Consider the following 15,308-nt stretch of genomic DNA (forward strand, 5'->3'; position numbering starts at 1 on the left):
CCAGTGTCACCTTACTGCATGTAACAACATTCTATCTACTCGACTCTCAAAGTTGCTCATCCCCAATCTGAAAAGCATACTTAAGAGGGGGTTATGCTGGTACAGTACTATGGCCAGTAAAATGACACCATATGCTCTCAGAAGGCTATGTAGTAGGTGTGGGTTGGAATGTCTGCAATCAATTTTTCAAAATGTAACCTGTTAATATGGTTAGCTTAACAGAAGATTGACCCCCCCCCCCCAGCTATGCTCCACATCTTATGTCAAAACATCAGCTTTACAAGTAAACAAAACGACATTCAAGGCTGAGTACTGCACTTGAGCAGAGATTGCGAGTAAGTGTTTCCCTGTACCATTTACACCTGCTGTATCCTGTGCACTTGACAACTGATTTGATTGAGCCTGAAAACATTGACCAGTTCAAGATATTGCAACAGTTGCTATGTAATCACATTTCCTTCACCACAAATCCACTGCATTAAGTAATCACTTTGTCCTTCTAAAAGCAAGTTGTAAAGCTTAGCATCTCTTCCGTTGGTAGATGTTGGCACCCCATGGAAAAGTTACCCTGCCCAGCATGGTGAGAGATGGCTGAATTAATGGAAGTGGCAGATCACTCCTTGTTCCTTCCTGTCAATGGTGGGAGGGCTTTGGGTAGTTGGCAGAGAGCAAGACCATACTGTGCACAAGCAGAGACACCTCTGACCCTGGGACAGAGAGAGTCATGAGGACAAACATATCACCCTCCCCCACAATATTTTAATTGAACAGCACGCTATCGGGAGGGAAACATTAGATACCTTTCAGGTGAGAGGAGAACTGGAGCCACTGTGAAAGCCATTCCTGACACTGGTTGATGCTGAGACTGCCAGAATCAAGCCCCCTGACATAGCAGGCCTGATGAGACCAGGGTCAAGTTATCAATATGACAAGTATGTGTTCCATTTGTACATGTGGGTTTTTGCTGACATGATTCCGATTACATAGATACAGTGGGTATAGAAAGTCAAAATGTTTGCCTTACAGCCTGAAAGACTTTTCAGTTATTTACACACAGCAACTAACAATATCCAAGTGGGAGGAAAAACAAACTCAATTTATTAAAATTAAACTAGAATACCCTATTTGGATAAGTTAACCCCCCCCCTGAGTGAATACTTGGTGGAACCACCTTTTGCTTGAATTTCAGCCATGAGTCCCTTTGAATAGATCTCTACTAACTTTGCACACCTAGACTGATATTTGCCCATTCTTCCTTGCGGGATTGTTCAAGCTCAGTCAAATTGCATGGTGACTGCACTCAAGTCATTCCACAGATTCGATTGGGATTAGGTTGGCGCTCTGACTAGGCCACTCAAGGACATTCACCTTGTCCTTCAGCCACTGTATGGTTGCTTTGGGTTATTGTCATGGTTCACGTTTCAACACCTTCCCGGCAGAGGTCTATGTTCTCAAATCTGTTGGTATATTTCACTGTTCATTTTCCTTTCTATCCTGACAAGTGCTCCAGTCCCTGCTGATGAGAAACACCACCGCAACAGGATGCTGCCACTGCCGTGCTTCACTGTAGGCATGGTGGTCTTTGGGTTTTCGCCAGACATCGTTTTGCGTTCAGGCCAGAAAGTTCAATTTTTCTTATCTGGCCAAAGCACCTTTTTCTACTTGGCCTCAGAATCTACAATGTGCTTTTTGGCAAAGCTCAAACGAGACTTGATGTGGATTTTTTTGAGGAGCGGTATTTTTCTTGCCACCCTCCCATAGAGGCCAGATTTGTGGAGCGCTTGTGATAGTGGTCACATGTACACATTAACCAGTCTTTGCCATAAAGGCCTGAAGCGCCTTCAAAGTCACCATTGGTTTCTTGGTAGCCTCTGATCAGTCTCCTCCTTGCCCGGTCATCCAGTTTGGAGGGATGGCCTGATTATGCTGGGTCTGGGTGGTGCTATACGCCTTACACTTCTTAATAATGGTCGAAACTGTGCTCCGAGGGATAGACAAAGCCTTTGAAATCCTTTTACATCCATCTCCTGACTTGTGCCTTTCCAACCATTGTGGATTCTTTGCTTTGAAATGCACTACTAAGCAGTGCAGTCCTCTATGAACTGCTTTTATTCTGAACTAATCAAAGTCACTACAATTGATCACAGATGGAAGCCAATCAGCTTGATTTGAGATCTGGAAGGTGGTTGGTTATACCTCAAAGTTTGCAATTGCAATTCTAAGGGGGGGGGGGGAGACTTATCCAAATAGGGTATTTTACTGTTAATAGATTTTCAGAGTTTGAGAAAAAAAATACTTGGATATTGTGGGTTGTGTGTAAATAAAGCTGGAAAAAGTCACATTGTGTTTTCATTTCATGCTGTAAGGCAACAAAAGATGAACACTTTGAAAAGGGGGTGGTGACTTGCTATACCCACTGTATTTATTAGGAGGTCAAGTGATGTGCACTGACCTGTCTCAGCTCAGAGTCATCCAACTGGTGCAGGCCATGTCTGCTGAGAGCACGGTCCAGCTGTAGCAGCTCTATGGCGTGGCTGTTCAGTCGAGTGCCAATCATGGGAGTTGGGAGGCGGGGAGTCAGGAAGAACAGGGGACAGAGTTGCCTCTGGAGAGAGAGGGACTTATGTTGATGTAATATTTTTCAGCTGATACAAATACAGTGAGTCTGATATACAGTACCAGTCAAAAGTTTGACCACCTACTTATTCAAGGGTTTCTTTATTTTTACTATTTTCTACATTGTAGAATAGTGAAGACGTCAAAACTATGAAATAACACATGGAATCATGTAGTAAGAAAAAAAGTGTTAAATCAAAATATATTTTATGATATTCTTTCAAGCAGCCACCTTTTGCCTTGACGACAGCTTTGCACACTTGGAATTCTTTCAACCAGCTTCATAAGGTAGTCACCTGGAATGCATTTCAATTAACAGGTGTGCCTTGTTAAAAGTGAATTTGTGGAATTTCTTTCCTTAATGCGTTTGAGACAATCAGTTGTGACAAGGTAGGGGTGGTATACAGAAGATAGCCTTATTTGGAAAAATACCAAGTCCATATTATGGCAAGAACAGCTCAAATAAGCAAAGAGAAATGACAGTCCATTACTTTAAGACATAAAGGTCAGTCAATACAGACATTTTTTAATCACAAACCAGTAAGCGCTATGATGAAACTGGCTCTAATGAGATCCATAGGAAAGGAAGACCCAGTTACCTCTGCGGCAGAGGATAAGTTCATTAGAGTTCCCAGCCTCAGAAATTGCAGCCCAAATAAATGCTTCACAGAGCTCAAGTAACAGACATGTCTCAACATCAACTGTTCAGAGGAGACTGCGTGAATCAGGCCCTTCATGATCACATTTCTCCAAAGGACACCAATAAGAAGAGACTTGCTTGGGCCAAGAAACATGAGCAATGGACATTAGACCAGTGGAAATATGTCCTTTGGTCTGATGAGTCCAAATTTGAGATTTCTGGTTCCAACCGCCGTGTCTTTGTGTGGTTCCCACCGTGAAGCATGGAGGAGGTGTAATGGTGTGGGAGTGCTTTGCTGGTGACACTCTGGTTTATTTAGAATTCAAGACACACTTAACCAGCATGGCTACCACAGCATTCTGCAGCGATATGCCATCCCATCTGGTTTGGGCTTAGTGGGACTGTCATTTGTTTTTCAACAGGACAATGACACACCTCCAGGCTATGTAAGGGCTATTTGACCAAGAAGGAGAGTGATGGAGTGCTGAATCAGATCACCTGACCTCAACCCAACTGAGATGGTTTGGGATGAATTGGACCGCAGAGAAGGAAAAGCAGCCAACAAGTGCTCAGCATTTGTGGGAACTCCTTCAAGAATTCCAGGTGAAACTAGTTGAGAATGCCAAGAGTGTGCAAAGCTGCCAAGGAAAAGTGTAGCTACTTTGAAGAATCTAAAATATATTTCAATTTGTTTAACACTTTTTTGGTTACTACATTCTTCCATTTGTGTTATTTCATAGGTTTTGATGTCTTCACTATTATTCTACAATGTATAAAACAGTAAAAATAAAGAAATCCTTGAATGAGTAGGTGTGTCCAAACTTTTGACTGGTACTGTACATACAGTAAACCCATGGACTCATGTTTTAGGGAATTTCTGAATAAAGACTACTAGGAAAAACTGACCATCTGATTTGCATTTATTCTTTTGATACTCAGGGGAGCTCCAGAAAACAAGCCTCGAATCGCCTGGATGTCAGATATGTTAGGGTGTACCCCACTTTGCACCTAAAAAAACACATGGAACCGGTCAGACATTGTTATGTTACTGCTGCTCTTTAATCATGTTACTTTCACTTCTTATTTTTTTAGGTATTTAAAAAAAAAAATGCATTGTTGGTTAGGGCTTGTAAGTTCGCTTTTCACTGTAAGGTATTCGGCGCATGTGACAATTTTATTTGACATCAGTGTCTAGAAGCATTTATGAGCTGCATTACAGTTAACAAAATGTTGGACAATGGACACATTTGAACATCTGACGTATGCAAGGGAGGGGTTAAGTGTTTCTGTATCACCCGCCTTGTTGCAGAGGTCTAGTAGGCTGATCTTTAGGCGGCCATCTTTGACATGTGAACCTGCACTCTCAAGCCCCTTCAGCACAGCCCAGTGATGCTGGGCCCTGTGGGAATGGTTCAATCCCTGGAACTCAGTCTGCTGCTGGGGGGTCCAGAAGTGGCGGATCAGGAGCTGGCGGGGGAAAAGGTACCTGGTAGTGAAAAAGAGAGGAGGGAAGCAGAGGGAGGAGCAGATGGAGGAATATGTAAGGCAGGGAGATGAAGGGAAGACAGGACACGGGGGGGGGGTTAATACATTGTAGGGGGGGGCACAATGTATTATCATTGGGGGCATACTGTATGTTTACAATGATTTATCAACCTTTTAACTCCCATTGACTTGAGAATTAGGCTATTTTCTAACAAAATATGAATCAAAGGAGGATGTTGAGGAGATGACTGAAATTAACTCACATTAGGACAAAAACCAAGTAGTTGGCAAATGGAGGAATAGAAATTAACAGCAGCGGAATGGCTTTGATCATGTCTCTGCGAAACTGAGAAACAAAGAAAGAAAAAGTTACCATTTACTATAACCCATGCTAAGGGGAACTTTTCAGACTTGGACATGCAGAAATAGTATAAGTAGTACTATGTATTGCAGGTCAAAGTGTTACAGTTCAAAGCCTTTAATGCAGATTAAAGACTGCTAACCACATTATCAAGAACTTTCCTTGTTATTCAAGTGTATGCCCTAGCCTCGACCGACCTGCCTGAGTTTCTCCATATCACGATAGGGTAAGTCCTGGACTTCAACACTGTTGGTGAGCATCCTTGTTTTTATCACTGTCACCTCTTTGGCATCTTGCAAAAGGAGTTGAATACCTGAAGAATTATAATACAAAAGATGGCTAATTTTCAGTGTACTGGCAGCACAGAAGCCTGCCTATGTGATGCATGGAATTGTTACATATTGAGCTAGGCCACGTGTGTGTTCTTTTGCCTTCAAACGTGAGATCTTATTGGTTTAATGTATCTAGATAATTTTGCTAAGGTAATGTAGATCTGCAAATAGATACAAATAAAGAGATGCATTATGCCAAACAAAGGATAAACTAAGGAGGCTTGATGACCAATCAATATCACTTATAAAGTTTAACATAGTTCTATGGCAAGTAGTCTTACCTTTCGTGAAAGTGTGATAGAGAACATAAAAGCGAGGAAAATATCTTTGGAGGAATTGTTCATATTTGGCATTGGCCCCTTGCAGCCTCGACACAATTTGCAGGCCAATCCCTAGCCTGGATTTGGGGGATGAGTAGTGTCTGTACAAGGGCAGTCTGTAAAGGACACAAAACGATTGTAATGAAACAAGAGCGGCTGATACGTTCAAGTACTTAATAGTTTGACTTGTCGTTAAAAGTAGTACTGTTTGACAACTCAGACAGTATCAAAATAAGATTGAAAAAAAAACAGAACTTTAATATTACAAGCTGGTTCAGATCCATTTGTGCCGACTTATGTCCAACAACTCTCGTAGTTGTTGTCATGCCAAAAATGTAACGTTAGAATTCAAAATGTTGTATAACTAGCCTTTATCTGACAGTGAACAGTGGATGGGTGTTGCCCGCCCAGATCGAACAGTCAATGAGTTTACTCCAGAGAAGTGCCACATAACAGCGGCTCAACAACATCACGATACAAGTATATAACGTCTTGCATGGGTTTTCATACCTTGCTCCAGAGGTGGCCGCGAAAGAGGAGTATATAACTGTAACCCTATTAGTTCTGATTCCGTACAAATCCACAAAGAAACGGCGGCACACCGCCGCACAGGACAACGCCATTTTTAGAAGGGCAGATTGACAGCTTCTCTCTGCGTGATTGGCTGTATGATTACCGTAATGTACCCAATGTTTGCCGTGCCGCAGTCTAGCAACATTTTGTTATGTTGCTAAGTTCTAGCATGATGACTAAAACTATACTGAACAAAAATATGAATGCAACATGTAAAGTGTTGGTTCCATGTTTTATGAGCTGAAATAAAAGATCTCAGAAATTTTCCACAAAAATGTCTCTCAAATGTCGTGCACAAATTTCTTTACATCCCTGTTAGTGAGCATTTCTCCTTTTCCAAGATAATCCATCCACTTGACAGGTGTGGCATATCAAGAAGCTGATTAAACTGCATAATCATTACACAGGTGCACCTTTGGCTGGGGACAATAAAAGGCCACTCATTTGGCAGTAGGTCCAACCTGCATCACAACCACAGACCACATGTAACCACACCAGCCCAGGATGTCCATATCTGGCTTCTTCACCTGCGGGGAACATTAGGAACACCTTCCTAATATCGAGTTGCTCCCCCCCCTCTCTCCCAGGACTGACAATAAAGGCAGAATGAATTACATAAATTGAAGTTAAGAGGCACTCTGGCAGTTTTTATGTTTTATATAGATGCATGCTATATTATTCTCCCGAGTGGCGAAGCAGTCTAAGGCACTGCATCTCAGTGCAAGAGGCGTCACTACAGTCCCTGGTTTGAATCCAGGCTGTATCACATCCGGCTATGATTGGGAGTCCCATAGGGCGGCGCACAATTGGCCCAGCGTCGTCCAGGTTTGGCCAGGGTAGGCCGTCATTGTAAATAAGAATTTGTTCTTAACTGACTTGCCTAGTTAAATAACGGTTAAATAAAATGTTACTTCACTTTGACTTATTGACTATGCACATTTGAGAAAATAAATCACATTGACTATTTTGTTTGACTATAAATGCATGGTTTGTAACCTAACCTTTGACATGGTGATTAGTGTTTGTGTGTTCCCCTTTTGTAATATGATTTTTGCGGAAGTGTTTCCCTATACAAACTCTGCATGTAGGCTGTTAATGTATGTTCCTGACGCCCTCCTGCAGAGAGATTAAGATATTCCACTGTATTGCACATAATTAGACCTCTTCGAGATGCTCATTACTCTGACTGTGTAAAGTTGATTTAGCCTCAATGGATCTTGCTTTGATCTTTCAGTGATTTGGTTTTATATAATTGGATTTTGGCCTATAAAAATGTTTCATAATGTGAGGTGGAGTAATGTTCTGTCCCCATGAACATTTACATGTCTACTAATTTGCATGTTGTGCTACAGAGAACTGAAGGAGTGAAATGGAAGGGGCATTTGAGCAGATTGGATTTAAGTTGGACTTGATGTACTGTTCATAAAGACTAGCTACTGCAAGCGTCATCACTGTCAATGTCCATTAAATTTGTATCAGAGCCACAGGTCTGCCCTAACCAGACGCATCTCAGCTGGCTCATTTAATCCACTGTGGCAGTTGAGCACACCAGCTCTGAGCAAGTGGGTTCTCTGGTAAGAGGGACTGCGATGACAGCTTTTGTCTGCCCCCCTGTGCTAGCCTATATTCTTGAAGTTGTTTGCCTTTGGTGGAAAATGCATCTACGTTTTATTTTTCTCTATCAAACATGGTCGTCATGGGTAGCAAAATTCCGTTAACATGGTTAGGTCTTGCGCTTTTGTTGTGGCTGCTTCCTGAAAATATGATTAAAAAGGTAAAATGCTGGTAATGTTGTCGTATTTGCATTTTACAGCAAAGCTGTAGCTGTGTGTATAGCTAAACCACAGGGAATCAACTCTCAAAGAAAGTGACAAGGAGTTATGCACTGTGTGTACACACATCTTAGTATGCTCTTTATGTTTCTGTCATAAGTGTCCAAGTGGATATTTTTTCTTGCTGGCAATCACCTTTAAATTGACTGAACAAGGAACAAAATGGAAACAGATGGGGGGTGGGGGGGACTCCCTTGTCGCTTCCTATTCATAACACATGACTGGAGTGCCGGGCCGTTCTGCCCTTGTCGTGATGGGAAGGTATTGCAGCTGTTTTCACTGATGATGATGATGATGATGATGATGATGATGATGATGATGATGATGATGAGCTCAAGGTTGAAGCTCTAGGAGTCCTACTGTTCTACTTGAAATATGGGGGACGAGTTCCTCTGGCAGTCTGATCCTAAAGACACGATCCTAATAGCAATCGGTCAGAGCAACTAAATACGCATGATCAAATCACCAAAGATGAATGGTCTGACATAGCCCTTGGCATGTAGCAGTGCATTAGACAGAAAATAATTATCGCATTGTGCTATCTTCGTTAAAAATCATCAATAGACTGTAAATTACTGTTGGTTATCTACTGAAGATTAACGTATAGATCCATTCCATAATCAGAGGTTGCATGGGTGCATTGCTGTGGCTTAGTACACCTCTCACTCCCTTTGAATTTTACTATATTTGTTTGTGAGTGGAAAAACTGTAGGCTATGCATAAAAGCCTCGAGTACAACCATATATTGCATAGCTCCAAAACAAGATGGATTAACCAGGTTGTGGTTGATCGTGATCACCTAAACCAAGATACTCTCTAGTAAAACATGATGCTTGTAATACATGACTGCTGAAAGCTATAGTGCTAAAAAGTCTGTAGTAAGATTTGAGAGCTATAGGATGGGGGGGGGGCAAATTGATTTTATATAGTATGGCATTCTAATCCCTTATTTGGATTATGTTTTTTCCACTGCCACCCGCGTTGGTCAACCTCCTGATTAGTGGTGGCCTTCAGCAGCACGTTTATAAGAAGTCACATGCCTTACCTTTGACTTTAGCTATTTCCATTCAACTGCATAATGTCATTTGTTTTTAAACTCGCACAAAAGAAGCAAAAGAAGTTTACTGATATCCCACACATAGATTTTTATTGGTATTCCTACAATGATGGAAAACATTCTATAGGGTAGGTATAGGCTGTAAAAAGAAAACAAGCCCGATTTTGACAATTAAACTTTTAAAGGGTTCTCTTTCAACAAAATGGTGATACGAACAGTGAATAATAATATTCAAGAAACATACTGGAAACTTTATGATTTGAAAATAAAATAAAGATGCTTTTTTTTAAATACATTACTTTAAAAAACAAGTAGGCCTACAATCCTATGAGGCAACCATGATCATATCATTGTCCGTAGACGGTCTCCGGTCTTCTACAAAAAGACTGATCATACTTTCTGTTTTAATTAGAAGATTGCAACCAAGGAAAAATATGCCAAAAATCACAGTGAGTGACAATACGCACAGGACCGCGATCTGCACCACACGCATTATGAAGAGGTCATGTTCCTCTGGATGAGACGCACCGAATCCATTGTCGGTGATAACTGCTGCTGCTGAAACGTTGCAGCATACACGCACAGTGTCAAATCCAGAGTGCTCTTCTTCGGACACTGTTTTATTCAGTATTTTCCCGGCGACATCCATGTTGTTGAAATCGTTTTTTTCCTGCAATAAATTGCCTGCTTTCTTTTTTCTTCAATTAAATCGGACTTATCCAACTCTATGAAGTTACTCAATCGTCTTCTGTAGGCTAGAGGCGCAGAATGGCAAATGTTTCATGATTCTCAGAAAATGTGATTCTTGGGTGAAATGATTCTCAAATTCCCAGTGAAATAGGCTACTCCCCGAACTATGATATTTCAAGAACAACTAAATAAAGTATGACACGAGGGTCAGCGTTCAAGTCAGATGAAGGTTAATAAAAGGTTCAGCATTTATTGAATAAAAACGAGACCGCAAAGACTTCCATTCTTTTTAGTGTAACGACACACTGCTCTCTGAAGGTTCTTTGCCAAGCTATGTTTCTGACACGAGGCTTTTAAAGTAGGCGTGTGTGTGTGTGTGTTCGCGCGCGCTTCTCGATATTCTTGGGCCGCCTTTGCGTCACTTGTCATGTCCACCTGATGGCAGTGTTAATGAATTTGAAGCGGAGTATTCTATTTTCTTGACTTTCTATGCACACAAGCAAACAAAGAATATAATAATATTTTGAAACCCATCGTCTCCATATACATCTAGGCCTATTATTGATGTTTTCCTCTTTCCACTGACTACTCATATAATTAATTTCAACAACCGAACGGATTATATCGATTAGAATTTGGAAAAACCTGTCCAGTCTGCTTCGATTAGGACCTTGGTGATACTGTGTTATCTCTCATGGGCACTTTTATTTCATATCTCCAAAATGTCCTTGTTCCAATTGGTGTTTTTTTAATGTTTCTCAAGCCACAGGTATGTAAGCATGAGCGGTTCAATTTAAACCGTCCCCTCGCCCCGACACGGGCGCGAACCAGGGACCCTCTGCACACATCAACAACTGACACCCACGAAGCGTCGTTACCCATCGCTCCACAAAGGCCACGGCCCTTGCAGAGCAAGGTGCAACACTACTTCTAGGTTTCAGAGCAAGTGACGTAACTGATTGAAACGGTAGTAGCGCGTACCCGCTAACTAGCTAGCCATTTCACATCCGTTACATATGCACACAAGCAAACAAAGAATATAATAATATTTTGAAACCCATCGTCTCCATATACATCTAGGCCTATTATTGATGTTTTCCTCTTTCCACTGACTACTCATATAATTAATTTCAACAACCGAACGGATTATATCGATTAGAATTTGGAAAAACCTGTCCAGTCTGCTTCGATTAGGACCTTGGTGATACTGTGTTATCTCTCATGGGCACTTTTATTTCATATCTCCAAAATGTCCTTGTTCCAATTGGTGTTTTTTTAATGTTTCTCAAGCCACAGGTATGCAAGCATGAGCGGTTCAAATTACATTTACAGAGCTCCAAGGCCACAAGTGGTGCGTTAATCCTAGAATTGGGATTTGCCCTGCCGACACATACTGAGTCTCATCCAAGTGTCATTATTGAATTCATGTGATGACTGGCTATTTTAAAATTGGCGTCTAATATTGGAGGTGTTCAGATGACAGCCTGCCTCCTTCCCTGTCGCCATCTGGGCTGAGATCATTTGAATCCCCCTAAAACATGGCGTAGGCCTATACTCTGAATAAAACATGACTGGCACTTACTTCAACTAGTTTAATTTCTTTTTAATCCCTTTTATAGTTGGAGCCATTGAATATGTGTGATTCTTAATGAAATACCATTTTCGTTGCATTGATTGAGCTGCTAAAATGATATTGTTATATGTAGGCCTAAATCCTACAATATGTGGACATCAGAAACTCACAAATAGGTTCCTTCTAGCCTAACAACTACTTGAGATGGTAATTGGTTTAGACACATGGCTTGGGATTCCCTTGGCCTACACAAACATATCTCTGTATTTCAATAGGGGTAGGAATTTTCAGCAAAGTGGGGTTTTATTCAGAGCTCAAGATTTTTGGTTGTTGTGCTGTTTATGTGCAAGAGCAGATCTGTGATTCTCAACCAACCATTCCAGAAGGGGTGGGGGGGGGGGCAATCCTCATGAACCTGCTGTTTTTGACTCATATCTGGCCTCACCTTAACTTAAGGTCTCAGGGAGGACTGTTGGCCACCCCTAGTTTAGAATAACCATTGAGCAGGTGCTCTAACTGATCAGCCACCATTGCTCTGACTGGGAGGTTCCTCGATCTGTCTGCCAGCCCATACAGTGCCTTCAGAAGTATTCATACCCATTGACTTACTCCACATTTTGTTGTGTTACAACCTGAATTCAAAATGTATTAAATAAAAAATCTCACCCATCTACACACAATACGCCATAATGACAAAGTGAAAACATGTTTTTAGAAATGTTTGCAAATGTATTGAAAACGAAATATAGAAATATCTCATTTACATAAGTATTCACACCCCTGAGCCAATACATGTCAGAATCACATTTGGCAGTGATTACAGCTGTGAGTCTTTCTGGGTAAGACTAAGAGCTTTGCACACCTAGATTGCACAATATTTGCCCATTATTCCTTAAAAATAATTCAAGCTCTGTCAAGTTGGTTGTTGATCATTGCTAGACAGTCATTTTCATTTCTTGCCGTAGATTTTCAAGCGAATTTAAGTCAAAACTGTAACTAGGATCCTCAGGAACATTCAATATTGTCTTGGTAAGCAACTCCAGAGTATATTTGGCATTGTGTTTTAGGTTATTGTTCCGCAGAAAGGTGCATTCGTCTCCCAGTGTCTGTTAGAAAGTGGACTGAACCAGGTTTTCCTCTAGGATTTTGCCTATACTTAGCTCTATTCCGTTTCTTTTTATCCTGAAAAACACCATAGTCTTTGCCGATGACAGGCATACCCTTAACATGATGCAGCCACCACCATGCTTGAAAGTATGAAGAGTGTGTCACGAGGAGCGGAACAGGTGAACCCAAGAGCAGACTCAGACGAGGAGACTGGGATGAGGTAACCAAGGTATTTAATGAAACACGGGGGGAAGATTGAGTGCAGGCCAGGGGAAGCTTGGACGGGTTGCTGGAAACCAGGTGCGGAGGCTGAGGCTGGAGCGAGAGGTGTGGGACAGGGTAAGCAGGTCTGGAGGGGAATCCAAGGGAGCGTAAAGTGTGGAATTCAGGACAGAGTAGCAGGACTGACATGAATTCGGACTGGAGACAGGGACCAGAGTCAGAGCGTGCAGAACTGTAGCAGAGAGGAAAACAGCATCAGGCAAGGGAAACCAGGCACAACAGGAAAAAAAGGCTAGAAACATAGACTGACTGGGCAGAGATTACGATCTGGCAGTGTGGAAGTGGCAGGACTGAGTATTTGTAGAGGTCTTGATTATGGAACAGTTTGCAGCTGGTGGGGATCTGCTCTGACTCCGGCACACCTGTCTCCTCCCACACAATCACACACGCACACAGAGAGAAAGGGAGAGGGAGAGGGAGAGAGCACTGGGGGAGTGGCGGCAGGACAAGGAGACACCGGATGAGCACTAGAGGGCGTGACAGGAGCAGATGTGACAGAGTGGTAATCATTCATGTGCTGGGCTGGATTTTCCCCAAACACAACACTTTGTATTCAGGACATAAAGTACATTTATTTTCCACATTTTTTGAAGTTTTACTTTAGTGCCTTATTTCAAACAGGATGCATGTTTTGGAATATTTTTATTCTGTACAGGCTTCTTTCTTTTTACTCTGTAATTTAGGTTAATATTCTGGAGTAACTACAACGTTGTTGATCCATCCTTTGTTTTCTCCTATCACAGCCATTAAACTCTATAACTGTTTTACAGTCACCATTGGCCTCATGGTGAAATCCCTGAGCGGTTATCTTCCTCTCCGGCAACTGATTTTGGAAGGAGGCCTGTATCTTTGTAGTGACTGGGTGTATTGATACACCAGCCAAAGTGTAATTAATAACTTCACCAAGCTCAAATGGATATTCAAAGTCTGCACTTTTTTTTGTAATCTACCAATATGTACCCTTCTTTGCAAGGCATTGGAAAACCTCCCTGGTCTTTGTGGTTGAATCTGTGTTTGAAATTCACTGCTCAACTGAGGGACCTTACAGATAATTGTATGTGTGGAGTACAGAGATGAGGTAGTCATTCAAAAATCATGTTAAACACTATTATTACACACAGAGAGTCCATGCAACTTATGTGACTTGTTAAGCACATTTTTACCCCTGAACTTATTTAGGCTTGCCATAACAAAGGGGTTGAATAGTTATTGACTCAATACATTTCAGCTTTTCATTTCTATACATTTGTAAACATTTCTAAAAACATAATTCCACTTTGACATTACGGGTTATTGTGTGTAGGCATGTGACACAAAATCTAAATTTAATCCATTTTAACTTCAGGCTGTAAAACAACAAAATGTGAAAAAAGTCAAGGGGTGTGAATAGTTTCTGAAGGCACTGAATCTACACTTTTGCTGAATCTGAACATGTGGTGTCTGTTAACAGCTTTGGTAGCCTTACTCCTTGTCCCAGCATGAGAGACTACGGTCTATGGTGCCACCAATGGATAAGAATGCAATGGGTGCATTTGATCAAATGCCAACGCCACCAATCTCTCATCACATGACATTTACAGTCACCTCCAAAATGATTGGCACCCTTGAAAAAGATGAACAAAAAATAATGTATAATATAAAATCAAATGTTATTGGTCACATACAAATATTTAGCAGATGTTATTGTGGATGTAGCAAAATCTATGTGTTCCTAGTTCCGTGCCATGCAGTAATATCTAGCAATTCACAACAATACACACAAATCTCAAAGTAAAATAATGGAATTCAGAAATATATAAATATTAGGACAAGCAATGTCAGAGTGGCATTGACTAGAATACAGTAGAATACAGTATATACACATGAAATGAGTAAAACAGTATATAAACATTAAAGTGGCCGGTGTTCCATTATTAAAGTGACCAGTGATTCCATGTCTATGTACATAGGGCAGCAGCCTCTAAGGGTTGAGTAACCGAGTGGTAGCCGGCTATTGATGGCTATTTAACAGTCTGATTGCCTTGAGATAGAAGCTGTTTTTCAGTCTCTCGGTCCCAGCTTTGATGCACCTGTACTGACCTCGCCTTCTGGTTGATAGCGGGGTGAACAGGCAGTGGCTCGGGTGGTTAATGTCCTTGATTACCTTTTTGGCCTTCCTGTGACATCGGGTGCTGTAGGTGTCCTGAAGGGCAGGCAGTGTCCCCCCGGTGATGCGTTGGGCAGACCACCCCACCCCCTGGAGAGCCCTGCGGTTGCAGGTGGTGCAGTTGCCGTACCAGGCGATGATACAGCCCGACAGGATGTTCTCAATGGTGCATCTGTAAAAGTTTGTAAGTGTCTTTGCCTCCGGAGGTTGAAGAGGTAATGTTGCACCTTCTTCACCACACTATCTGTGTGGGTGGATGATTTCAGATTGTCAGTGATGTGTACACTGAGGAAC

General features: G+C 41.6%; 2 protein-coding genes across 2 annotated transcripts; both read right to left on the reverse strand.

Moving 5' to 3' along the window:
- Window positions 1-113: 113 nt before the first annotated feature.
- LOC111976579 (LETM1 domain-containing protein 1) lies at window positions 114-6,403 on the reverse strand. The gene is made up of 9 exons (XM_024005523.2): window positions 6,265-6,403; window positions 5,716-5,870; window positions 5,300-5,415; window positions 5,005-5,087; window positions 4,556-4,742; window positions 4,163-4,264; window positions 2,453-2,605; window positions 801-897; window positions 114-707 (listed from the first exon to the last, which is right to left on the reverse strand). The coding sequence occupies exons 1-9, from the start codon at window positions 6,375-6,377 to the stop codon at window positions 634-636; spliced, it is 1,080 nt and encodes a 359-aa protein (XP_023861291.1). The 5' UTR covers window positions 6,378-6,403; the 3' UTR covers window positions 114-633.
- Window positions 6,404-9,298: 2,895 nt separating this feature from the next.
- rprm3 (reprimo, TP53 dependent G2 arrest mediator homolog 3) lies at window positions 9,299-10,248 on the reverse strand. Its single transcript, XM_024006459.2, has one exon. It carries the CDS (start codon window positions 9,863-9,865, stop codon window positions 9,542-9,544), a length of 324 nt encoding a protein of 107 aa, XP_023862227.1. The 5' UTR covers window positions 9,866-10,248; the 3' UTR covers window positions 9,299-9,541.
- Between the last annotated feature and the right edge of the window lie 5,060 nt (window positions 10,249-15,308).

This window comes from Salvelinus sp. IW2-2015, linkage group LG17, assembly GCF_002910315.2.
Source record: "Salvelinus sp. IW2-2015 linkage group LG17, ASM291031v2, whole genome shotgun sequence".
NCBI classification, from domain to species: domain Eukaryota; kingdom Metazoa; phylum Chordata; class Actinopteri; order Salmoniformes; family Salmonidae; genus Salvelinus; species Salvelinus sp. IW2-2015.

Excerpts from the sequence above, each read along its gene's own strand:
- rprm3 (XM_024006459.2), bottom strand. The coding sequence starts at position 9,865 with ATGGATGTCGCCGGGAAAATACTGAATAAAACAGTGTCCGAAGAAGAG.
- LOC111976579 (XM_024005523.2), bottom strand. The coding sequence starts at position 6,377 with ATGGCGTTGTCCTGTGCGGCGGTGTGCCGCCGTTTCTTTGTGGATTTG. Across the intron at positions 5,416-5,715 it reads CTATCACACTTTCACGAAAG|GTATTCAACTCCTTTTGCAA; the intron begins GTAAGACTACTT and ends ATAATTCTTCAG. Across the intron at positions 4,743-5,004 it reads TACTTGGTTTTTGTCCTAAT|GTACCTTTTCCCCCGCCAGC; the intron begins GTGAGTTAATTT and ends TTTCACTACCAG.